The sequence below is a fragment of the Copadichromis virginalis genome, linkage group LG12 (assembly GCF_057382275.1).
Source record: "Copadichromis virginalis isolate Kocher_CV1m ecotype Utaka linkage group LG12, C_Virginalis_male_GT1.1, whole genome shotgun sequence".
Lineage (NCBI taxonomy): Eukaryota > Metazoa > Chordata > Actinopteri > Cichliformes > Cichlidae > Copadichromis > Copadichromis virginalis.
This window is the reverse complement of record NC_140629.1, coordinates 14,307,736-14,333,608: the sequence shown is the minus strand read 5'-3', so window position 1 is coordinate 14,333,608 and position 25,873 is coordinate 14,307,736. Positions and strand designations below refer to the sequence as shown.

Here is a 25,873-nt window from a genome sequence, read left to right as displayed (position 1 = left end):
ATTACATAAAATTTATCTCCAAGCCCATATTTATTTCATGGGAAAACTTAGGAGAGTTGCATTGATGAGAGCTCTTCATATAGCTTCACAACATCAGTCCCAATCTCTTTGAGGTGTCACTTAATATGTTTTTAGTAGGAATTTCTGCGTTTTATATGGATTCTTGGTGGGGGGAGAAAAAGATGATTTAAATGTCATTTTCCACATTGCATCAGTCAATTAGTGCCACTGGGAGGAGAACAGCAACATCCTTTTTGACTGCCTGGCGGCCAGGATATATAGATCTGAAGGCAGCTGGTGGTCTGGCTAATGAATCCCTTCTGTCTTGTGGGAAAAGGGTTTAAACTAAAATGCAATCTGGAAATTTTAACCGGTCCTCCAATGGGACTTTTTCTCCAGATGATGCCTGGCTCTAGCAGCTTTCCAGCATACCCAAAAGAAGAGTTTTTCACGGCATGTCTTTAATTAAAAGCAAAACTTTTTTTCCTCCCTTTTTTCTTGTGCAAATGAAAGAAACAACAACACATTTTTCAGTGAATGAATATGCAATCCTTGTTCACTGCAGTAAGACCTAGAATCACAATCTTATTGTAATTACATAGAATCTGCAGCCGGCAGTGTATCTGTTATGGTCTAAGAAACACTTGCGCTGGTTTCCTGCAGAATTAAAGGTCATAGTTTCCAGAAACAATCTTTCCAAAATTGCATCTTAGAGGTCCATTGTGCATGTGCGCCTCGGTGATACATCTTGGAGCTCATGAGGATTATTCTTATGTAACAGCACCTCTCTTTCCAGTGCTGGCTCACTGGCTTGAAGTATACTGTAATAATATTTGCCATGTGCTAAGGCCTTACACAGTGTGATCCTAATTGAGGATTGTGTGTCATAAACCTGCAGGACACAGCTTCTTACTGTGAATAGTGATGAAAATTGATAACACACTCCAGGAAATGAGAGGATCAGATCCGTGCTAGAAAAATGTCTGCGCAGCATAATAAGCCACGATTAGGGATGGAAACCTGGTGTTCTAGTGTGACTGTGATAAAAACCCTTTGTTTCAACAACTGCAAATTATATCAGGGTGTTGAGTTTCCTGGCCCTAGAATATTCAAAGCAAATCTGCAGAATAAAATGTTATTATGATAAAAGGATGGAGACTTAACATTTTTTGTATGTTTTGTTAATAAAAAACATACAAAACAAGTGTCCCGTCCTTTAATTGAAGCCACCAGGTGCGTTCCAGTGGGACACCTCAGTGGGATTCCTGAGAAGAATTTTCAATCTTCCCTCCTTTAGTTTTATCCTTGAGCTTAACAAGATCCAAAGGAGATCAAGCAAGGATAGCCTTTGGTCTACATCTTTAAGCACTAAGCACACAGCCCATGCTGTCTCTTGTTGCTGCCATGTGTCTGTCCTCATGCCTCGGCATCTCCATCAAGACGATTGAAGTCGTTCTGTAGAAATTTTATTTCAGAACATTTACTTACCCAGCCGAGATTCTTAAACCCTCTCTCAGTGGAGAGGTTTTATCTGTGATTGTCTTCAGAAACATCCACTGCTGTGGTTCCTCGCCCCAGTGCTGTGGCACACATCCAGCTCTACTTCTTTTGCCCCTGGCAGTCCTGTAAACCCTGCAATTCATGTCCTCGGTCAAGAAAAAAAAAATGAGCCAGAGAGGTGAAATACAGTCTTTATGGAGAACAATTTTTAGCATTCGCGGCTTGATTGATGGACTGATTATGTTTGTCTTTAAGCTGTGCTGCTAAATTGTGAGTGGCATGTGTTTGTCTGGATCCTTTCATGTGTCTGTGTCTCATTTCGTTAGGCTCAACACTGTCTGATTGAAATTCAGCTGGAGTTTTGACGTGGAATTGAACACATTGTCCACTCAAGCAAAAGGATTGATTTCATCAACAGTCGGGTGGATATTTTCATGTCAGCTTCGATTCCACTGCACTGAAAAGATTTTTGTTTTAGATCTTTGACAGCTTTTTAATTATATTTGTAACCAAAGCATATTGAAGTAAATGAGTATGTCTTAAGTGGCCATGCGCTGGATAAACCCCCTAATGTCATTTCTTTTTCTTTTTTTGCTGCCATTCATCAGTTGTGGTGTTGATTTAGAGATCAGAAAGAAATGAAAGGAACAGTAGTGGCTTTTTTAATTTCTAATTTTTTGTATTTATTCTTCATCAAGGCTATCTGTGCATCGCTCTTGCTGTGGTGCACAAAGTCGCTTGAATTTTACAACAGAGGACACTGATAAAAAGAGCCGTCACCCCCCCCCCCCTTCTCTCAAATCCAATTTGGCGTGGCTTGGGTGGTTTCCGTGGTTTCCCTTCATGGAAGGAGAAAGGAAAAGAAAATCACAGTAGTAGTTTTACATGAGCTGTGTTTAAACTCCCCGTGGTTTTCAGTTCCAACACTCGCGAGTGATTTATGCCATACGTTTGTGTGTCAAAATCTGCACCTTTGTTTGCTTAATGACCATTTTTTGAAGCGCGCTGAGTAGGTGGACTGTCATCTAAATCCCTCGTACTGTTCTTTTACGCTCATTATACTTAAAGTGCGTGTGGGAGGCATGCAGCTTTCCAATCACTGAGTCGAAAGAGGGTTTTTGCCCCTGCAAGTTCAAAAACATCAGACTAATGTCCTGTAATATTTCCACAAAGCACATCTGCCCTGCTTAATTGGCTCTTTGTAACTGCTGTGATCTCGCATTCAATCAATTTTCATAATTTGGGGAGGCGAATGGTGGAAACCTGTGTAAAAGCTTTTAAAAAGAGGGGATGTGAATGTGCGATGAACATGCTGATGCTGTGTTTGTTTTCTTTCATCGGTGAATAGTTGAATAGTGTCTCTGTTGGCTAAGGTCACGGTGAGACCGTGTGCTCGACACTAAGAGTGGTGAAAACGAGGGGAAACTACAAACTGTTGCACTTATTTTTATTGTCAATAAAAGAATTTGTCATTATTGACGGGCTAAAGCTGCATCGGTAACTAATTTAGGATTGAGCTCGTTGACATGCACATGACCTCGCTGACCCTTTGATAGTTCGCAGTGACAACAACAACATGTGTGAATTCCTGGTTGTCATTTTGCACCAGTATATCAATGTGGATGTTGAGATATTTGGCTGGAAAAGTATAAACTTTGTCCTCTTGCTAAAGGCGTTCTTGTATACTACTAAATCCAGAGGGTCATCAAATTCATCAGGATTCCTCCACTCGGATGTATTGTCATGCATTTGTTTACAGAATGCGGCTGTAATCCATCCTCTAGACATAACAATCAAAGGGATTACGACCAATTCATTAAGTACACCTATTCACCTTAATCGGCTAATCATATGAAAGCAACTCAGTGCGTTAAGGCATGTAGATATGCGAAAGAGGACCTGCTGAAGTTCAAACTGAGCATCGGAATCGGGGAAGAAAAGTAATTTAAGTGGTTAGTCTGAGTATTTCAGAAACTGCTGATCTACAGGGATTTTCCTATACAACCGTGTCTAGGGGTTTATAGAAAATGGTCTTGAAAAGAGAAAACGTCTAGCATTTCTCTGGGTGAAAATGCCTTCTTGATGCCTGAGGTCAGAGGGGAATAGCCAGACTGCTTCGAGCAGATAGTGAGGCACAGGAACTCAAACAGCCACTCATTAGAAGCAGGGCATACAGAAGAGCATCTCTGAACACAGATAGGCTACAGCAACAGAAGAATGCACCAGGTGTCGGTCATGACGGCTAAGAATAGAAAACTGAGGCTACAGTTCACACAAGATCACCGAAGTTGGACAGTAGAAGATTTAAAAACATTATCTGGTCCAACAGGTCCTTTTCTATTGCAATGTTTGGATGGCAGGGTCAGAATTTGGTGTAAATATCCCAAACGCCTGGATTTGTCTTGTTTTCTATCAGCAGTTCAAGCTGTAATGGTGTGGGGGATATTTTTGTTGCACACATCGGATCTCTTAATACCAACTGATCATTGTTTAAATGCCACAGCCTTACCCAAGTATTGTTGTTGACCATTTATGACCGCAGTGTACCTGTCTTCTGGTAATGGCAATGCGCAATATCGCAAAAATCAAACAATCTGAAATTGGTTTCTTGAACTTGACACTGAGTTTAAGAGCACTCAGATAGCCTCCACAGTCACCAGATCACAATCCGATAGAGCACCTTTGGGATGTGGTGGAACAGGAGACTCTTACCATGGAATCTGCAGCAACTGTGTGATGCTTTCACCTCAATATGAACCAAAATCTCTGAGGAATGTTTCCAGCACCTCGTTGAATCTGTGTCGTTAAGAAATAAGGCAGCTATGAAGGCAAAAGGGAGTCCAACCTGGCATTAGCAAGGTGTAACTAAGAGGCTGGTGAGTGTAGTCTCTAAGCTCCAAGAAGATACTTAACACATCCTCTAAAAATCTTCATTCATTCGCTTGGAAAAAAAAGTATTCAGTTCCTCTGTTCTCTAAAACGTTGTAAACAACAGCAAACATATGCCTCGATGTTGTAGGTTTACTCAGTGGGCTTTAATGCAAAGCCAACAGGGTAATGTTACAAGACATTTTTAAACAATTTATGACTCTAAGGGTGCGAAGAAACTACCCCACAAGGTCTGCTCAAGTGTCTAAATGCTATCATGATTGGACGTTTTATTCCTTGCAGATACCATCCCTTAGAATTCACAATGCATTTTCATTTTTCTACCGTAGCCCTGTCTCCTTACTGCAAATGTTGTTGCATCCTATCATTGTAGGTGCATATTTTTATTCTACATGAAAGGGAAGGGGGAGAAAAAAAAATTTTTTTGCACTATGTACGGTTATGTGAAAGCTCCTGAATCATGAGATATTCCGACACACCAGACCAAGAAGCTGATTATGTTATTATATTCAATGCATTAATAAAATTCCATCAGCCCAGGAGCATTTGGGGGGAGACAGCATCACACAATATTAGATATCTGTGTAATATATCCTGCATTAAGGCTTACACAATATGGACATGTTCAACAACTTCTTTGCAAGTGCAAATAGGAAATTGGGGAAAAAAGCGGAGATTTGTTCAGTCACAAACTCAATATGTATATATATATATATATATATATATATATATATATATATATATATATATATATATATATATATACTTGCGATCCTCTGTTCCAAAGGCGTGTAGTCTAACCACTACGCTATCCAGCTGCTACTGGCACCCCTAGATAGATATCTATATATATATATCTATATATATCTATATCTATCTATATATATATATCTATATATCCACCAGACATTTATTATATGTACTTTTTACTGTATTTTTTTTTCTTTGTTTGTATAAAAACACTTCTGTAACTCTGGTTGGTTATTCATATTTGATTTGAATGCTCTCGGGCAGGTGGCGGGACAAAAGCCTGTCACCATATCTGAGAGACTCTGGCTCTCGGTTGTACGCTGGGATGTCACCGCCTATCAGATGCACCAGACCTTAATGCATTAGAGGCAATGATCTGACAGGTACATATTGTCAAGGCCCATTGACTTCTTTGTGGCGTAGCTGATTGATTGCTGAGATTATGTTAAAATAGGAGCCTGTGCGACTCTTTGTGATTCAGAGCGGTGCGCTCATGCAGCAGAATGCCGAACGGCACTTTCCAAACTACCACAGAATTTTAATTTTAAAACATATTAGTTTTGTCCCTTGAGCAGTTCGTTCTGTTTTTGTATAATCACCGTAGTCTGTGGATGGAACAACACACGCCAGCAAGTTTGTTGTGCGCTCTCATCTGTGACACAAAACCAATATGAAGCTGCATGATGAATGAATTATGGTGGGTGACAGCACCTTTCATAATTTCAAACAAAAAGCCTGATATGAGCCTTTCTTTGGATAAATAAATAATAATAAAAAAAAATTTATCAGCATATTTATTATCTGTAAAGTTGTTCATGTTCCTCCTTTTCTCTTTAGCTTGACATTAGACAGTGCAGCGCCACGGTGACTAACTTTGACTAAAATTTAGTCAAATTTCAAAATAATGATACCGACAGCATGGATGTGACTAAAAGTCGCACATATTTTCCTGTTTTTCCTTCTCATTACTGACAGCAGTGACTTATAGTTGCTAAATGATTATTTATTGGCACAAAGGTGCTGTCGAGGGACTAAAAATGAGAAAATGCAGTTCAGAAATGTTAGATGCAGTAGCTCAATTACAAAGTCACCCACTAGAGAAATATTACATAAACAGTGTTCACAGTGTGCATTCAAATTGGGGCAACTGGGGTGAAATAGAGTTTAAAGTCACTTTCAAATGTGTGGTGCTCATTAAATAAGTTGAATTTTTATTTTTATTTTTTTTGTGATGCTTTTGATTTTGAAGACAATCCTTCTACACACCAAAAAAAAGGAAAATTGCTCCACAGAATGATCATTTGTTCATGCACTGCAACTCAGTTAAATGCAAATGACCTGAAGTACACTTTGACCATTGTCTAGATGGTACTTGGTGTAATTGGAATGCCAACGTATGTGTGCGTCCCCAATCAGTCTTGACACAATCACTGCTTCCTAATCAGTGTGAAAGTAATGGCCACCTCGGAGTACAATCAGTGTAGTTAGTCTGACAGGAGTGGCTGTAACTTAATGAAGCCCCTTGAGTGAACGGAGTCAGTGGAAGACAAGGAAAAGAAAAATTCCTTGACTTTATGGCTCTGGCAAAGATATTGATGTTCGGTGGCAGATGCAGCAAAGATGTATTTTCACGTGACGCTTTTCTCTTGCTGTCCAGAAGCCTGAGGTCTTCATGAAAGCCTAGGGCGTTCATGAGAGTGGACAGTGAGCTGATGACGGGTGAGGGTTATAGATGTCCAGTCACGGCGTAGAATTTGTGGCAATACTGAGTCATTGTTCCTTGTGGCACTCTGTGATGTCACCGCGGCCAACAGGGGCAAGGCTGGCGGTTGGCACATCCTGCAACGTGCTATCTGTGCCTGCAGATTCTCCTCTTAACCCCAAAGCCCTCAATTTCACACAAATTGGAAAGAGCCACACCAAGTGGAGACAGAATGACCCCAATGATAACGAAGGATTAGCCTATTTTTTTTTTAAGTTTAATTCAAATTGGGAATAAAACTGTATAGATTTATTAACGGACGACTGAATGCTGACTTTTCCAGCCGCTCGGAATTTTGATTAGTTGTCATATCTTTTTATTAACCCTGCATTGCTTTATGGATGGCAGTGTTGGTTGAATTGAAATATCTCACCGCATTGTTGAACAAACATTTATGTCGTGCTTATGACTGGACTTTCCACCCACAGCAGGTCACGCTCTTTTCTTGTTTGGTGAAACACAATTAGGTCCATAAGTATTTGGACAGCTTTATGATTAAATCAAGATGTGATTGAGGTGCAGAGGGGTTAAACAAAACTGTTCAGGAATTACAGACATTTTTCTCTATAATATAGATTTTTTAGAGACGCAAAACTAATTGGACGATTGCATGGTGTTGCAGTTTCATGCCCATCCATGTGAGGCTTGTTCCCTTCAGTGAAACAACAAATTAAGGTGTTGTTTTGATTTGCAGATGTTTACTGGAATTTTATAAGCTGCAACTACATTGGGAGAGATTTTCTTGCAAGCTAACAGCTATAGGTACCCCTTACTACCAGGTCGTATGCCAAGCCCTGGTATTTTTCTAGAAGTTACACAATGCCATTAAGTGAGTGAAGCAAGAATAACTTAAAGTTTCCTCCATAAGAGACTTAGAGGTGAATTATGGTATGTGTAATGGGTTAGAAGTTTAAAAATGTAAGCTGGAGGCGCATTATTGACTGTGCTGAAGGTGAATAAAACTGTAGAATTGACCCTAAACTTTATTGGCAGGCCATGTAGAGAGGCTAATATTAGCTGTCTTTACCTCCTTTAAAAGCCCAGCAGCACTTTCTTTCTTTTTCTTTTTTTACAGCAGTATAAGGATAAGTGTAACATGGATTTTAATTTATAACACCATCATCCCACCACAAATCTCCCCACTGTTATGTGTGATCATTTTACAATGATCTTGTCAATTCCTTGTGTTACAACAGTAGCAAGCAGCTGCCTTCTCACTTCAACCTCCTCCACTTCCTGGCTCTGATCCACTGACAATGATGCAGGCCTTGATATGATTCGTTCTGAGGACATGCTCACTATTGCTTTGTATAAGCCAGAGATAAGTGTAAGTAATAAGCACTTTGCAAGTGTTCTTTTTTTCCTCTGCTGGGCTGACTTTGATTACTATTGCCGCCTTGTTTCATGCTGTTTTTGTGCATTCTCGCTGAACCTTGAAGATTGTAGTGTGAAGGCCCTGTAATTAGATGTTCTGGGAGCATGGCAACTGCTAAAATTCAGAGTGATGTAATCTGCACTCCATACTTAATTGCTCATGCCATGTGTAGGATGGTTTGTTTAACCTGCAATAGTAAAGGAACCGCATGTTTTCTTTGCCAACGGATGCTTTCCAGAATAAGTCTAAATATGGAATTTCACTGTCTGGTTGTATTTCTTACAGAATGTCTGTACCTAACACTTATATTGCTGTTACAGAATAAGTCTATTTTATCCTACAAACTGTGTTAGCCTGCATACTGGAAGCAACATTGCCTCTTCAATTATATGCATGCCAAAAAATTTATTGTAGATGATGTGGGCTCCCTTTAATTAAGAGGTGGGAGTCTCTCATTGTGCTTTAACATGTGCACCTTCAACTTATAGCAGAGAAAACTTATATTACAAGTACTCTTTGTTTAAAATAGCAAAGGGGTCTTGTTGACAAGTTGCAGGACAGTGGAGCAGGAGATTTACAGACAGATTGGTGCTGGTCTGTTGTGTTGAAGAGAGAGCTGAGTGTAAAGGTAAGCTTCAGATTTACTTCTGGATTTATGTTCCTATCTTCACCTATGTGCAACAGCTGTGGGTAGTGACCGAAAGAAGAAGATTGGGAATTAGAGTAGCAGAAATGAGCTTTTTTCAAAGGGTATGTCGGTCAGTTATAGAGATAGGGTGAGGAGTCCGACCTTTCGGGATCGGCTTGGAGTAGAGTCGCTGCTCCTCAGCATCAAAAGGAGCGAGGTGATGTGGCTCGGGAATCTGTCTACAAAGCCTCTTGGATACATCCAAAACACCTAGTAGCTGAGGTCCATTTACTACTGGGAGAGACCATACCTCTGGGCTACCTTGTGAATACCTTGGTATTCCCCCCCGGATGAGCTGGAGGAAGTGGTTGGGGAAAGGGAAATGACATGGGTTTCAAATGGAAACACCATAGCTAGAAGTAGCCATCAGATGATGGGTAGACTGTGGTCATTAAGGGATGGACATGGCCAGCAACAATACTCAGATACTGGTGGTTAATCAATACTCAGTTGGTAGTAAAAAGAGCCCAAAATGTGCCAAGAAAATATTTTTCACTCCAATACCAGCATGAAGCATTGATACAAGATAGATCCATGCTTTTATGTCACTCATCCTATCGTCATTGATCATCATCAATGTCGCAACAAAACTCGAGACTCATCACAGCAGGCAGATTTTCTAATCTTCTACTGTCCAGTTTTGGTGAGCTGACGTGGATTGGAACCTTAGTTTCCTAACAGGAAAGTGACACCCAGTGTGTACTTCTGCCGCTTCAAGGTTTCACATGTTGTGCATCCAGAGACGCTTTGCTACCTCGGTTGTAACGAGTGTTTGTTTTTTTCCTGTCAGGTGAAAGTCTAACCAGTCTCCTCTGATCTCTGGTATCAACAAGGCCTTCCGCTTACTCGATATTTTGTCTTTTTGGACCATTCCCTGTAAACCGTAGAGATGGTTTTGTGGGAAGATCCCAGCAGATCGATAGTTTCTGAAATACTTAGACCAGCCTGGCCTCTTGCAAAACCACTTAAATCACTTTTCTGTCAGCTTCTCATGCTTGAGTTGATCTTCAGCAGGTAGTCTTGGCCATGTCTATTTGCCTGATGCATTGAGCTGCTGCCATATGATTGGTTGATTATTTCATTACACCAATGAGGAGTTGAAAAGGTGTACCTAATGAAGGTACATCTGGGTGTATGTGCCATGATGGTTCGCCATCTTGACGGCAACCAGGTAGTTTTGAAACAAAAGTAAAAAGTAGCAGGAAAAGTACAACATAAGTAGAACGCACAAAACAATTGCACACGGCAAGTCTTGTACTATCTAGCTTTTTTTTTCATAGCTGGAAACCAATGTCAAAAGAAATTTTCAGGATATGGCCTGCAGATTGACAAAGGCAAGTCGAGTGAGAAATATGTCAGAAAGTATATGGTGAGCTGACCAGCAGATAGGTGGGCTGATCTCTGAGACATAAGCCTCTTGCGAATAAAAACAGATGAGAACTGAAGAATCATTTGGTCTTGCTGCAATATAACACAGTAGACAAACACTAAGAAAGTGAAAAGTTGAGCTCCTTTCTCACTCAAAAGCATACACAGGACATAAAACCTGAAAGCATAAGGAGAATTCCATCAATTATTTGATAAGGGATCTAGAGTCGCAGACAATTTCACAGAAGAAACTGGGAAGTGAACTTGTGATTTATTTTTGCTATACCGCTTCATGTTCTGAGAAATAGAGCCATGCTCTAACGACTGGGCGGCGGCAATACATAAAGCTCCAGGAACCCAGTGCAGAAGCTGAGTTTAATCATATTAATGGCATTGGTATGACCAAATCAAGTGTGCACGTTTACACGCATTCTCCTACATGTCTGCTTTTATCTGCTGATAGCACTTTTTCCTGAATCCACAAATAAAAGCAGCGACATTCCAGCCTGCTCTGAGGCTGCCGTCTATTTAATTAGGTAATAATCATTTTGTTTGAACGAGACCCAGCGTAAACAATTACAGCTACAGGTAGAATCAAGTCTTGATTCATTATTCGGCAAACTGAGTCATGATGTACAGTATGAACAACTAAATGAAAAACAACACAAAACCTTAAAAAAGGGCCACGGCACGCCGGCAAAACACCATTGTTCCAAAAGCAATATTTGCTTGTGGTGTTTTGAATGCCCAGAGTGTTTTACTCCTATAGTGATCTGGCAACTGCGAAAGCCAGAAAATAACCCAGTCAGTTTGTTAGCCAGGGGACTGTTGCTTATGTTCCATTCGGGGCTTTGTTTTGCTTTGTTTTCTTTCCTTTGCGTTCGCTCTGTGCTTGTTGCTCAAGAAAGGTTTGTGGTTAGGGGTAAAATATACCCCTTCACAACCTTAAACCTGCAAGTTAAAAAAAATTACACTCACCTAGGGGATTTAAATTCAATGCCAAGGGACTCTTTACTTCCTGATAAAACCTGTGCACAGCAGCACTGCTAAATAGCATGTTTTTTTGCTGTTTTTTTTAAGTGAACCACTTAATTCATGAAGGGGAAACAGGCGTGTCAAAAAGGATGCAGTTAGACAGCCTGTTTTAGCCCTGCAAGTGCTCTAACCTCAACTGTCTTATAGATGAGCGACTCAGGAGAAGTAACCCAGAAAGTTGATAAGGAATAGGTGATAACATGCTCCTCTACTTCCAAAGAGGATGCAGCTTGTGAAATGCTTTTTATGCATTTTCTATGTCACAATGAATCACAGGTATGATATTTCTGTTTATATATATACAAATGCGTCCTGGTTAGTTCTGAGCTTAATGAGTCAGCCAGCCAAAGGACAAAACGTTCAGAGCACATGTTGGCTTAATGACAAATCTAAATGGCACAGAAAGGTCTCTTTAGAGAATATGGTCACATTGTAGATGACTGCCATTCTCATGCATTATTCATCACCCCAAAAGAATAGCTTGGATGAACTAGATAAGTAAAGTATGTGTAATAATTTCGAGGATTAATTGAATATGCTGAGGGGCACCTTTTGCTTTACGTTCCTTTTTTCAGTAACAGTGTTTCATAATGCTGGCTGCCTAACAATGAAAAAAACCCATAAAATAAAATAAATAACAACAACAAAAAGCAGCACTTTTGCTCAGACCATTGAGGATTAATTCAAAGCGACTTTCAGTTTTGCCTCTAGAACAACTCTGCTTCCGAGAAATGTTTGTAGAATTAAAATTATAATTAGTTTCTATTTCTCCAACACATTAGAAAGCCCACTTTTTTTTGTAGCTGGCTTAAGAGGAATCGTCTAGTCTTCCTGGATTCCTGCACACTAGCCGGGAGTGCAGACTGGGTTGATGTCAATCACTGAAATAAAGTTTAGCTTGGCAGCTCTACGGGGAGGCTTTGAAACAAAATGTACCCCGTGTTGCTGATTTCGAAATATTTCTTTAAAACAAACAGATTTTTAGAAAAAAATAAATAAAAATAAAAATAAAAAATAAAACAAACAGATTTTTTTTCCAGTGGTGTGAAAACCCTCTGCTTTTCCCTCTGATCTTGTCTGAAATAGAAACATTTCTCTCTCCCCCCCAGTCACTATAATTAATGGCTTTCTTTCCCTGGTCCCAAATAGAGCAATTTGTTCATGGAGTTAGTTCCTGCTTTGACAGGTTTTAGGTTAAACTGCAGATTTAAAGCCAGTCCATCTGAGGCGGCAATAAAAGCTCTTTTGAAAAGGGAATGAGGCAGTTTGGGGTGAATGGACACTTCTTATAAAGAAAAAAAGAGAACATGGATTAACAGTTTCAGAGTTAATGCAATATAACACACTCTAGCACTGACCTTGCAGTATGTATAGTACAGCAATTTGCATACTTCACTGCATAGGAAAAAAAGTGATATTCAGAGAAATATAACAGAGGTGTAAATGAAGGAAGTGTACTTACTGCCATAATTCAATGTGTTATTTGGTTGGCTTTGTCTATGACCCTCCGTATGGCTTAACATAACTTGTGCAGCACTGAGATAGGCAGAAACGAGGGACCTTGAGCAGTTGCCAGAGGTGGAAAGGCAAAGATAGAGAGTCACATGGCATCTGTGCAGAGTGGAGCATGAACCACTGCTGCAGCTGTGAGATCCTGAACTAATCAGGACAGATGATTAGTCATCACTACATTGCATACGTTTCTCTGCATTAAACACTCACAAGCCAGAATTAATATGTAGAGTAACTGTTCAGTACACACTGTCTACAAACTGTCAGATCTCTGTGACGGAGGTTGACAGCAACACTCGAACAAACAGGACAGATGGTTCAGCGCAGTCCGTGGTGCGACGTGAGATTTCTGTCTTTCAAAAGATGCACTTTGACTTAAAGTTTGCAGTTGTTTTCCCTCAGTTCACACACAGTTTAACTCTAATTGAAATGGAAACCATTGGATTTTTCTGTGCATGTATCTGTGTATTCGTTTAATTGACAGCGACGTGACGTTGAGAGCTAGGCTGTGTTTTCAGCATAGCATTAGTTCTTGGCCTCGGGATCAGTTTCAGGCAGCAATCTAAGCAGATCAGCTGATCTCAAAGCCAGCCCGCATCATTTGAGGGCTCAGCTGATATACCTTTGCTCATCCTGCCACATGGTCGGATGAACTGCTTCTGCCTCGGTGTTTTGGCCAGCACCCATGCTGGTTTTTGAAGGCAAAGTCATCATATTTGGAAGAGAGTGGAGTTAAGCATGGTTAGTTAGCTGAATTCACAAACTGTACAGGTGCAACACACAATGCTGCTAATTAATATTAAGATAAAAATGATAGATAAAAGATAAAGTAATCAAATTTCACTAAAACAGAAGCAAAACTTTCTTGGTTAGACGTCCAGTTAAGTTGCTTGAATTAGCTGAAGTGACGTCCAAGAGAAAGTAATTGGTTTTAGTATCCCAGCAGCTGGACACTTATTTTAAATCTTACTAGTGTGCAAATGAGAGCCAGTACTGTGCAAAAGTCTTGACTCACACTTCATTTCTTTATGTTTTGATAGGAAATTTGGAAGGAGATGTAGGGATTTATTGAAGCGTGCAAACATACATGGAAATACAGTAAACAAAGCAACAACAAAAAAATGTTTGTTGAGTTCTAACAAGCTCAAAAGTCAGTATTTGTCATGACCACATTCCTTATTCAACACAGCCTGAAGTCTCTTAGGCAGCTTTTTTGTCATTTCTTTAGGTAGTGTTCAGGAATAGTCCTCCTGGCTTCTTGAAGGACATTCAAAGCTATTCTTTAGATGTTTCTGCTTTTTGTTCCATTCTGTTAGCATTACCTGGTTTGGTAGAAAAAAACCTGTTTTCTATATTCAAACAAATTTGGAGTGTTTCATTGTGGCTGGATTTTCTTTTAAAATAAATGCAACCTTGTCAGAAAATCTAAATGTACTACTTTTCAAGTTTGAGAGGAAGCAGTGTTGTATGAGGAGAAACCTAAACATTCAGAGACGCTAGGCTACAAAACTCTTTCAGTGAATGGATTTTGGAAGAAAACCTTCTGTCTGTACTGATTTAATTAACTTGTGGATTTTCATATCATCTTAAGGTTCCGAGCAAACACCCATTTAAAGCCTTGAGGTTTTGGCTTGAACAAATTTTAAGTATCAACAGTTCACCGTGAGATCTTTTTGAGTGGATTGTGGTTGAGCTTTAAAGTTATATTTGCTGGATTTTTAAAACTTTTTATTGATATATCTTAACCCTGAGAGGTGAAAAGCGTGTTTTGGCTTGATTCTCACCAACTATCATTTTCCTTTTTTTTTTTTCTTTTTTTTTAACAGAGGCAGCCTCTCATTCCTCCCACTCATCAAAGAGGCATAGTACTTCATTTTTCATACTGCAGTATCACAGACAGGCGTCAACACCCATAATCAATCACCATTGCTTGTGTGGAAAATTCCATTAATTGGCTTTTCTTTGGTCGCCTGATTTGGTGCAGTGTTAACATGATCACACTTTGAGAGGAAATTCTGCCTGGAGTAAAAAAATCACTCGGCTAATTGTGCCCAGTCCTATTTGCTGTGTAATTGCTGTATCACTTTTACCCTCGCTGTGCTATCTTCAGTTGCTGGCCAGAAAGTCTTTGTTGGATTTGTGTCCTCTTGTTTTTCTACCTCAACATTAGATGTTCCTCCCCACTCACAAAGAAGCCGACTGACTCTTCCCTGTGAGTGCCTCTGTAGTTAGCCTGATTTACGATATCGCTCCGCAATAAAGGCCCGTGTGAGGGGGAAAGATTCATTAAGGACCCCAGTTTATGTTTCGGAGAACTCCGGAGGGACCGTGGGAATACTGATTGGCACACAGATGTGCACTTGTCTCATCCCCCCAACCAAAGCCAAAAGCTCTCAGCCCCTTTCCCCTTGCACCATGTGCACTGGATTGCACAAAGGAGGTGCTGTTTGCTGCCTGCAGGATGCCTGGGATACTCAGAGTTCTTGCCACTCAAATTTGCACTCTCCTGCTGTGATAGGACTATTCCAGACGTATCAGACCTGCTCGCAGCACCTGGAGGCCCTTCTCAGCATCCTTTAATGACATCCCCACTGACCTTCCCAGCCACTAGCAGCACGACCTATTTGGGTTCATCTCTTCCATCCACAACTTTACCAAATAGGCCAGCGGGCACGGCATTGCAGTGTTTACTCTTCATCGGTCAATACTCTTTAATCCCCAAGATGAGGCTTTCTCTCATGAACTCAAAATAGCTCATCCTCCTCCCCAGTGAAGCCACAGGCCCATTACTCTTTATTAGCTCTTAGCGTCTTAAATGTGGCCATCCATTAGAGGAGTGGCAACAAACATCCCCAACTGATCAAGCTCAGTAAGCTGGCAGGACACACACGATACGCATTCGCTAATTTAAACTGACCCTTAATCAGGAATAATTATTGTGGAATGAAACAGCTTGTGTCCGAGATAAAGAAGACTCACCTGCACAGCATCGTCCCTGTGAAGATTCCCAAACTTTCCGCGGTCTCCATACCTCCCTACCCCATGTCTCTTGCTTACCAGCTCAGTAGTCTCCACAGACCTCTGCCTGAATGATTTCTTTTCTATGGAGGCTGACATGGAGTAATACCATACTGTGTCATATATTGATTCTTCTTCCAGTCCCTCTTTCTTGAATTTTGTAGCGGCTCAAAAGCATAAATCATCTGCAAATGATCCTCGAAGGAAATATTGTATTTATTATTCTTGACGCATGGTCACAAATTCAATAAGCCTTATTAATTGAACATGGTGAGAAATATGATGTGGGTAATTCAATGGGACTAGAGAGCTTTCTCTCATCCCTCATATTTAAGACTGTCCTGTTTGGCATTCAGGGCAAAGTCCAGGAATGATTCAGGGTCACAGCGAGGGTCAGGGAGAGTGTAATCTTAAGCCTCGACAACCGCTCGTTTTTGTGATGTGATTTACTGTTTTTTGTTCATTTGTTTTTTTGTGGAAAACCACATGAAGGCCACCAGCACCAGAAACCCTTTTGTATTTCACTCTTGTGTGAGGGATGATTAAAACGCAAGCACAGTAACACCAACTTCTCTGTTGCTCTATTCACTGTTGTTCAGTATTTCTGAAGCTTTCTGTCCTTGCTTCTTATTTCTTTTTCTTCTTGACATGTTTGACGAAGCCGAAATACAAGCAAGGCCAGGCATCCAGGCAGCCATTCACTGCTATGTCCACCCATATTATTACAGCCAGAAGTGGGCAGCAGGGACATGGCCTCACCTTTTCTGGTGCCCTCTATTGTGGCTCTTCATTTTCTCAGTCTCTGCGAGTGTGAAAGCTGCTCTCCGCTCCGCTACTCCTATTCCGGCTCTACATATCCTAGCATGAGCCCCAGTGGAAGGATGAGTGAGTTTGTATGAGGCGAGGTATAGGCAGGGTGCTGCTTGGCTAGTTAGAGCTCATCTGGGACCTGGTTTCTTACCTCTGCACAGCCATGCAGAGAGAAAAACCCTTTCCACTGGTCACCTTAGAAACTAGGAACGTAAGGTGACTGTAAGTGCAAGAGTGGCATCAGATAAGTGACAGCCAAAGCAATTGGAACTAAAGGTTTTTTGGAAAGCTACCACATGCCGTGTGTCGCTCACTGCCTCAGAAACTAGGAGGTAGACCAGTTCAAAGATGATTAATCATTTTCCTATGAGTGAATTAAGGATTTTTGTCCAACATTAAGTTTATACCAAGCCTTGAGGATTCATTAATTGAATAAATAAATCTTCAATTTGATGGATTTTTAGTCGCATTTTGCTCAAAATTATTGCTAAAGTTTTGGTTTATTTTTTAAAATCCAGGCAGGATGAAAGAGGTTAACTAACTCGCGTACAGAGGAGGATTGTCATCACCAAAGCGATGCGTACCTAGAACCTGATCACCTACTCACGAGCAGACAAAAGGTGCTTTTATAATTTCCAATTAAAAACTCGAAGAGAAAAAAGGGATTCAGACATTAGAATTTAGAAGGCACTCTGTCTCAGCATAATGTGGGCAATCCTTTTACAATTTAATGCCACACAATGGGGAAATTTAATTATAAATGATGTGGATCATGAAGTGTGTGCTGAAATAGACATTTTTCTCAGTTGAATTATCATGATTTTTCTTTGTCTTTGCATTTTTTCCACCCACTGAAACTTGTGCGTATCTCTCTTACCCCCAACCTGGAGAAAGAAGAAAGAAAGATGATTTGCAAATTTTATGTCTTTCTGCATCAACATAACAATTCCAGGAGCGCAGTCACAGTACTGATACTCTAATAGCGAGAGCACGCTGTAATTAATGTGTGAAGCTTTTACTGTAATGTTTTACAACATTATTTCCATTCAGTTTTTTTTTCTTCTGACCAAAAGCTGGAAAATGTGGAAATTACTCTTTCTGTGGCCTACTCACCGAGTCAAGGTTATAGTATTACTCCACTTCATGACATAAAAACCATTAAAGAAGACCTTACTGGAGTCTTCTTTTTTTAAAGGTTTATTAAAGTTCATTTGTAGTGCTTCCTGTGACTGTCACAAAATAGAGGAAGAATAATAGAAGTTTTAAAAGCTGAAGCCAAAATCCAGCGGGGGGATTAAACTTCTAAAAAATAAAAACCCTAAGATATTAATCCTGCTGTCACGTCGACACTGATTGCCTGTCCTTAATAGAGGGAGAATTGAGTTTTCTGATGCTGCTTAAGGGTTTATTTCCATCAGCAAAACTCATCAAAACAGTGAGAGAAACCAATCATTTTTTTTTAAAGTTACTTGAGAATGATTGCGCGTGATAAGCATCTTAAAATTGTAATATTGTGCAATTCTTATATTGCGTAGCGTTGAAAATAATGGTTGCACTTTATGAGCTCGGCTTGTCTGAAATGTTGATGATGAACCTCCAATTCATGGTTAGCATTTACTAGCAAGCTAAATGGTTACGCTGGTCCGTTAGAAGCGACTCTTTTAAACGAATTGATTGAATTGACGAAGTTAGCCCGACATCCTCACAATCAACATCAGTGTAGTTTGACACTTATGGACTGTTTTCATCTGTGTGACTGCAAAAGTGGACTGAGCCATTAACCTTTGAAAGGCGGCAGGCTGTTAGATACAACCAGCTCAGTTATGCAGTTGTCTTTCCAGAAAAAGTTGGCATGCTGTGCTAATAATTATGAATGATTTTTTTTTTTTTAAATTAAAGGTTTTTTGAAGTTCCTGCTTTTGTTGGGTTCTCAGAGATTTAGCTGATAAAAAGTTTGCTAAAAGATTTCCTCTGAATTTTGAATGTGGAACGTTTACTCCACTGGAACTGCAGTACCTGCTACACTATATATTGCTGTATCAAGTCTAGCCTCTGTTGCAAAGTGGGGAAATAGTGGGTGGAAAGTTGGTGACAGAAGGAGCTGCAGCTTGGAGAGGGCCCACACAGACTCCAAAAGAATTACTTTGTTTAAAAGGCAGTGCCTTAAGCAATGTTCTCTCAGGGTCCAGATATCTGAGTCAAATCCCTGCTGCACAAAAAAACAAAGCACTACTAGAGTTTGAGTAGGGTTGTACTGTTCAATTTCTCCTCCCTGGAACAAAGGAGCGAGTGATTCATCTTAAAATAGCTTTGTATGATTTATTAATTCCGATCCATGACACAGGCTTGCTGATTCTCATTATTTTGGATTTGGGTTAGAGATTTACAGACTTTATTTGGCTTGAGGTAGAATTATTTTCCAGTTTATGAATTCATTGTCAGTTTTCAGGCACCGGTCCTAAACAAGGTTTGCATGCTTATGTTTACACAGGGTGACATAGCATAAGCACTGCAAACAGTCGTGGTTTAACAAAGATGTTACCCTACATGTGGCACGCGACTGATCTCGAGTGTTTGATGCAGATATACAAAGGTCCTAGATTTTATTTCATTTCCATAATTTTATGTCCTATTTCATCCTCTCCACCAGACTAACTAATTTAGTTAATGCAGAAGTCTTTGTTTTTAATCATACAGAAGTCTTGGTAAGCTTGCTCAGTTGTTTAAAGCTTTGTTTTTTTAACGCGTTATATCATTTTATTCAGAGGCTCTTCTACTTGTAATTTGCTTGCAATAATGATCCATCTTGTCTGGCATTACCAAGAGCAGCCTTACTGAAGATTAACTGAATCACTTAACCTTTAGTACCCTTTTCCCCAAAAGACCTGCAGTGCTATATTAAATGTAAATAAAACCAAATTCAATATTGTTCAAATGAAACCCTGTATTTAACACAAAAAAAAGAACAGAGAAAATAGATCAATATTTGAAACTGGGACATTTTATTGTCATGCTTTAAAGAAAGTCGACCCTTTTTCAAATTTCTTTTTTATGTATGAGGATATAAAAAAAAAAACTAAAACAAAAAGAACAAGCTGGTGCTTTTTTGAAATAGGTAAAGACAATCTCAGAAGAACAACACACACTTACTGCTTCCATATGATTTAAGGGGGGAAATAGCATCCAGATTCTGATAAAGGCACTTAATTAACAAGCATGATTATCTCTATCAAAGTTGAAGTTTTGACATTTTGCTGCTCTGAAGCGTTCAGGTGTGTGTTAAAACAATGCCAAGACGGAGCGACGTCAGCAGCAATTGTTGCTGCCAATCAATCTGGGAAGTGTTTTAAGGCCATTTCCAAACAATTTAAAGTCCATCATCCTACAGTGATAAAGATTATTCACAAGTGGAAAGAATTCAAGACAGCTGCCAATCTGTCCCAGGAGGGGACATCCCAGCAAATTCACCCCAAGGTCAGACTGTGCAATACTCAGAGAAACTGTCAAAAAAACCAAGAGGCTCTACATGTAAATGTTACATTTATCAGAGTGCGATTAGAAAAACACTGACCAATTATAGCTTGTTTGTAAGGGTTACAGAATGGTAAATGCCCTGTATTTATATAGCGCTTTACTAGTCCCTAAGGACCCCAAAACACTTTACATATCCAGTCATCCACCCATTCACACACTGGTGATGGTAAGCTACATTGTAGCCACAGCCACCCTGGGGCGCACTGACAGAGGCGAGGCTGCCAGACACTGGCGCCACCGGGCCCTCTGACCACCTCCAGTAGGCAACAGGTGAAGTGTCTTGCCCAAGGACACAACGTCCAAGCCGGGGCTCGAACCAGCAACCTCAACAAGGCGAACGGCCCAACTCTTGAGCCACGATCACCCCACAGAAGAGAGCCCAGCAGCATGGTTTAGGCTAACAAAGCTGCATCTGATCTAACCATTAGACAATGTCCTTTGGACAGACAAGATGAAAATGGAGATGTTTGGCCATGATGTTTGGATAAAACCAATCACAGCATATCAGCATAAACACCTCATAGCAGCTGTCAGCACTGTGGTGGAGGGGTGAGGATTTGGGCTTATTTTGCAGCCACCGTACCCAGGCAGCTTGCAGTCATTGAGTTGACCGTGTAATCCTGTGTATACCAAAGTATTGTAGAGCCAAATGTGAGGCCATATGTTTGACAACTAACATTTGAGGAGATTTGAATGCTATTGTAGAAACACAATAAAGATTTCTGGCTTCTTCACCTACCTCCAAGGTGCTTAGAGAAGAGTCAAAGTCTAAAGAGGCTGAAGCTCCAGAAGAACAAGGTTATTACTTGATAAATTAGTTTTAACCAACAGTCTTGATCAGAGCCATCACCCTAATCGGACATGAGACAGAACAACGATCCCAAGCACAGCAGCAAATCTAGACCAAGATGACTGAAAAATAAAATAATTAAAGTTAGACGTCAACACAGCTGAAATGCTGTTGGAGGACTTTAAGAGAGCTGTGTATAAATGCCTGCAAACGTCACTGAGCTGAAGTAAGGTTGTAAAGAAGAGCGGACGGAGACGTCTGTATAATCATATGAGAGACTGACTGAGGCCAACGCTTCAAGTGAAGTTTCTAAATGTAGTTCTACGATTAATTGAATCATGGGGTGTACAGTCATGGCCAAGGGTAATTTTTTTTATTTATATGGCAGTAAAAGGTTTGGGAGCATATGAAATCCTTATCATTGCTCTTCACTGATAGAAGTAAAAATGTATAATTTAATTAAAAACTAAAGTGCATGAAAAACAAACACTGTCATGGCTGTGCTTAGGTTTTCACTGCCTCTGCATTTTGACTTAGATTTAAGGTAATATTGTTGTTCATCTGGGCTTGTATGTAATATTTTTATTATGTCATGGAAACCCATGTTTAACAGAACCACGGCAGACCCGATGGCATTACAATGCTTTTCAGCATATTTTATTTACACTTATCACACAGTTGCTGTATACACAACTCAGTCGTCTGCAGCTCACAGCCCAACAGGACAGGACCCAGTACAGATTTTAAAGCCGGCGGGGCATGATTGCAGACCACACCCCGCCACACCACGTAAACCTTGAATCTAACAGGTATACCTTCTTTTGACTATGACTGAGTGGCTGTTGCAGAATAACATATGCTGCTATTAAGATGATGACTTTTCCAGAGAACGCTGTTCTTATTTCAGCATTCAAAAATTAAAAGGGGGTTAGGGGGACTACCTAGCTCCTAAACCTCTTAAAAGAAGAAATAATGCAAGACATGATTATAAAATGATCATTTAAAAAAATGAAGGGAACATTTAAAATAAATAAAATAAAAATAAAATATTTTAAATAATAAAAAAATGTAAAATACTAAAATAAAAACATCAAATCTTTCCACATTTGAGGATTGATTGTGTATTTAATACAGTTTGTACAGCATGTTTTGGAAAATTTTAAATGAAATTTAAATTTCTTGGCTGGAAATAGTTTTTTCCAGATTGTTTTTTCTTCATTCGTATATAAAAGCACACAGATGAGTCGCCTACATGTCTTTGTACCAGCAGTGAAAGCATTAAGTCACATTTCAACATGGTGCGAGGAGAGGTGCTCAATGCAGAGAGCTCTTTGCTCTCACCTTCTCTGACACATGAGGGGTCAGTCAGGAGAGTGAGAGTAATGTTGCTTCCCAGGAACCAGAGAATGAATCGGTCACTGACTGGGCTATAAAGCTTTTCTTCTGCCAGCAGTGTGATGGCACGTATACAACAACGCTTCATGCCAGCAGTTGACACAAAGCTCCTGCTTGGTCAGGAAAAACACAAATTGCCCAGTGTTGTTCTGCAGCTCAGAAATCTGTGTTTCCTGCTGTAAAGACCGAGTCTTTACAAAGTGATTCTTTAAGTGGGACCATTTCTGCATGGTTTGAGGTTTGGACACTGACTGCTTCTCTCCATCCAACGGTAGGAGAGCAACATTAAGGCCGGCAGGAGCACCGTGAAGTCCAAATCCTTGTCTGATTTGTAACCTGCTGGGACGTTTGATTTACAAGGGTGATCAGAGGAAAGAAATCCTCCAGCAGCCAGCATGAGGATGAAAGTGTACTAAGGAAGTGTAATCATGTAGCCGATTGCTCTGGAGAAGAAGGTCAAAGCACACGCTTGTTGTCATTAAAACCTTCTTTATGTGTTCTGTGAAGTTCCTCGGGTTATAAGAACAGTATTGTCAGTCTCTATGGACTTCTTGTGATTTAGAAAGCTGGTTTTAATTGTAATTATAATTACATTTTAACTGATTTTATATTGAACCTCATAGGCTATGTTATACTGATAAATGGATAATTCGATGCTGCACATTTCTAATTAAAGCGCACAGATAATGTGGGGTTTCTAGTGGTATAATTGCAGCAAAATTCAGGAATATAAATATATAAATGTAGTGCATACATTTAGAGCTTGGGGGCCAGAAGGGTATACTTATTAATTAACTGCAAAAATTCTGCCTCATTATTATTTCTCATTACTGGTTAATTGCTTCATTGTTTCAGCACTAATTCTAACATGTTGCAGAGAAAATCTCTGTCTCGATAATCTTCTCAGATGTCTAAATCTCCTTGTCCTTTTTCAGGGTTTTTAAAATACAATTACAGCACACAAGCATTTCATTCTTACAGCAATCTAAAGTCATTCCACTGCCAAATGCCAACAATACACACTATGGAGAAGACTAAGAGACTTTAAATGGCACAAAAGCTCACGCTCTGTCATACAAAAAATACGGCACTGTAAATTCAATGAAGTCATCTTTTTGTATTAATCTAAATCTGTTTTTATTCATATAAAAGATCACAGGATTCAGACCCTTTAAAACACATGAATATGAACCACCTACTAGTCTTTAGAGTCAAAATAATGACTTTGTTGAAATAAATGTGAAGATTTCTTACACCTCATTAAATGAACAGTACTCCTAGTGTCCATTTTTTCTATTAAAACTTTCCTGAGACATCCTTCCTTTATAGTCTGAAGAAAATATTTAGAGTCTTGGCTTACAGTGAGGATTTTATACGTATTAACCGTACTAAAAAAAAAAGGAAAAGAAACATGTAAGGAGGTAACTGATGTCCTTTTACAATAAATGCATTCATTCAGTGTCTGCTGCCTGTGATACATGCTCTTTGTGTCAGTCGAACAATTAACAGCTCTGACTTATTTAGTAGAAAGAAACACATCTTTTTTTAATTTACTGAAATTCACTTATTCAGCTGATTCATGTTGTCAGAAGTCAAATAACAATACTGGACTAATGAGTCGATCAAGCTTTCATTCGTTCAGAAGACCTTGAATCCTTACTTGACTTAGTGTATGTGATCTATCAGAGATATGTGTAGTTACAACACTTTTCTTGCACGTTCAAAATGCTCCTTCTAGTTTCTGTTTTGGCTTTATTTGTGTCTTTCTACATCATCTTGGTGAAATAGGTTATAAAAGCACTTCTATTATAAGACTACACTGACTGGCTTTTCTCTTCTGTCTTTTAGTAACCGACTGTCGAGTCTTAGAGGGGTTGCAGAGATATTCCTCTATCCCCACGTACCTGCCTGTCAACTATCAGCTCCTCAATGCTGACTTGGGATTTTTCCTGAAGGAGGCCAACCAGGACTTCATGAGGAACTCTACCCTGGTGTCGCGGACCGAGCCCTTCTTCATCTACCAGGCCAGAAGTTTGCCCTCTGTGAACGCCAGCTATGGGCCCCTCTCTGTGGAGCAGCCTGTCCCCTTAGAGCTCCTGCAGAGCCCGGGGACCTTTCCTGCCTCTTCTCTTTTTACCTTTAACTGGAAGGTGCAGACCTTTATCATGAATTCCCGAATTCACTTGACCAAGCCCAAAGTCCAGGTGTTGTTCTATGTTGCAGGCAGGGACTGGGATGACTACAGTGCCATCGACAAGCTGCCCTGTGTGCACATGTTTGCTTTCCATGAAACCCAGGAGGTACGTGGTACTTGCCAGCTGAGGGGGGAGCTGGGACTGTGTGTGGCTGAGCTGGAGCCACTGGCCAGCTGGTTCAGCCCACCTAGCGTCGTGCCAGGACGCCAGAGGAATCACGAAGTGTCCGAGGGCACCCCAGTGGAGCTCTACTACGTGCTGCAGTCCACAGACGCAGGGTGCCACTCAGATGAATCCAGAAAGGACAATTTCATCCGCACAAGTCAGGAAGGGCTGTTTGGTTCCTATACTTCAACACCTTTGAGGAGGATTGGCGGTGTAAGGCTCTACCAGAACCCCACTGAGCCACCTCTTGCTGAACACAGGCTGGATAATAACTTTATGGTCTTGGTGCCAGCCACACCCATGAGGCAGAGGGAAACTGGCTCTGCTTTTATCACTGTGTCAGCCTACTCTCCTGTGGAGATGTTTACTCTCAGGTAAGAACATATTTCTTTCTGTTGTTCAATAAAATGTCTTACTGAAGAGTTTTTCTGTCAGTCTCACATAGTGAGGTTCTGCAGCCAGTGTCTCTTGACTCCCGTGTTATCCTTTCAGTATATTCCATCTTAAAAATCTGGACATTATTCTTAAAAAACATTAATAAGGCCTGGTGTCACCTCACTGAAACACTGGAACAGCTGGAACATAGCAGAATCGGTTTTCCTTTCTCCTCGCTCCCTGCTCGTTCCATCTGTTCTTCTCGCCCTCCACAGTCACCCGTGTTGGGTTTCACTTCAATATAGCTGTTCTCCATTTTCTGTAATTTTCTTAAGTCAAAAATAAAATAATGATTGATTTCAGCTTATCAACGCCACCTGTTAACCGAGGTAAGCAGTAATTGCTCTGCTTCTGTACTCAACTGATCAAATCATTATTGATTGCGAAGTCAGCTGGCAACATTAATGTAGCAGACAGTCTAACGACGACGACTTCATTTTGTGATTGGCTGCACTGGGATACAGAATAAATGACTGGAAAGAGTTTGAGGAGAGTCGTCCTCTTTCATGACGGTATTTATACAAGAAAAGGTGCCATGTAGCTAACAGCTCCTTGACATTTGTGGTCAAATTAATTCATTGATCGTTTTTTGTGGCCATGTGAGAAATGTAATGTGATTTAACCCTTTTGTGGGTGAAACCTTTCACCAATA

The 25,873-nt window shown here is 40.2% G+C and overlaps 1 protein-coding gene across 1 annotated transcript in view; it reads left to right on the top strand.

Moving 5' to 3' along the window:
- The window catches only part of LOC146696634 (transmembrane protein 132C), a 168,748-nt gene that overhangs the window by 1,228 nt on the left and 141,647 nt on the right, over positions 1-25,873 (top strand). Inside the window, exon 2 of the mRNA XM_085474827.1 lies at positions 24,275-25,160. Coding sequence (XP_085330953.1) covers positions 24,275-25,160 — 886 coding nt within the window. The remainder of the gene's footprint in view (positions 1-24,274; positions 25,161-25,873) is intronic.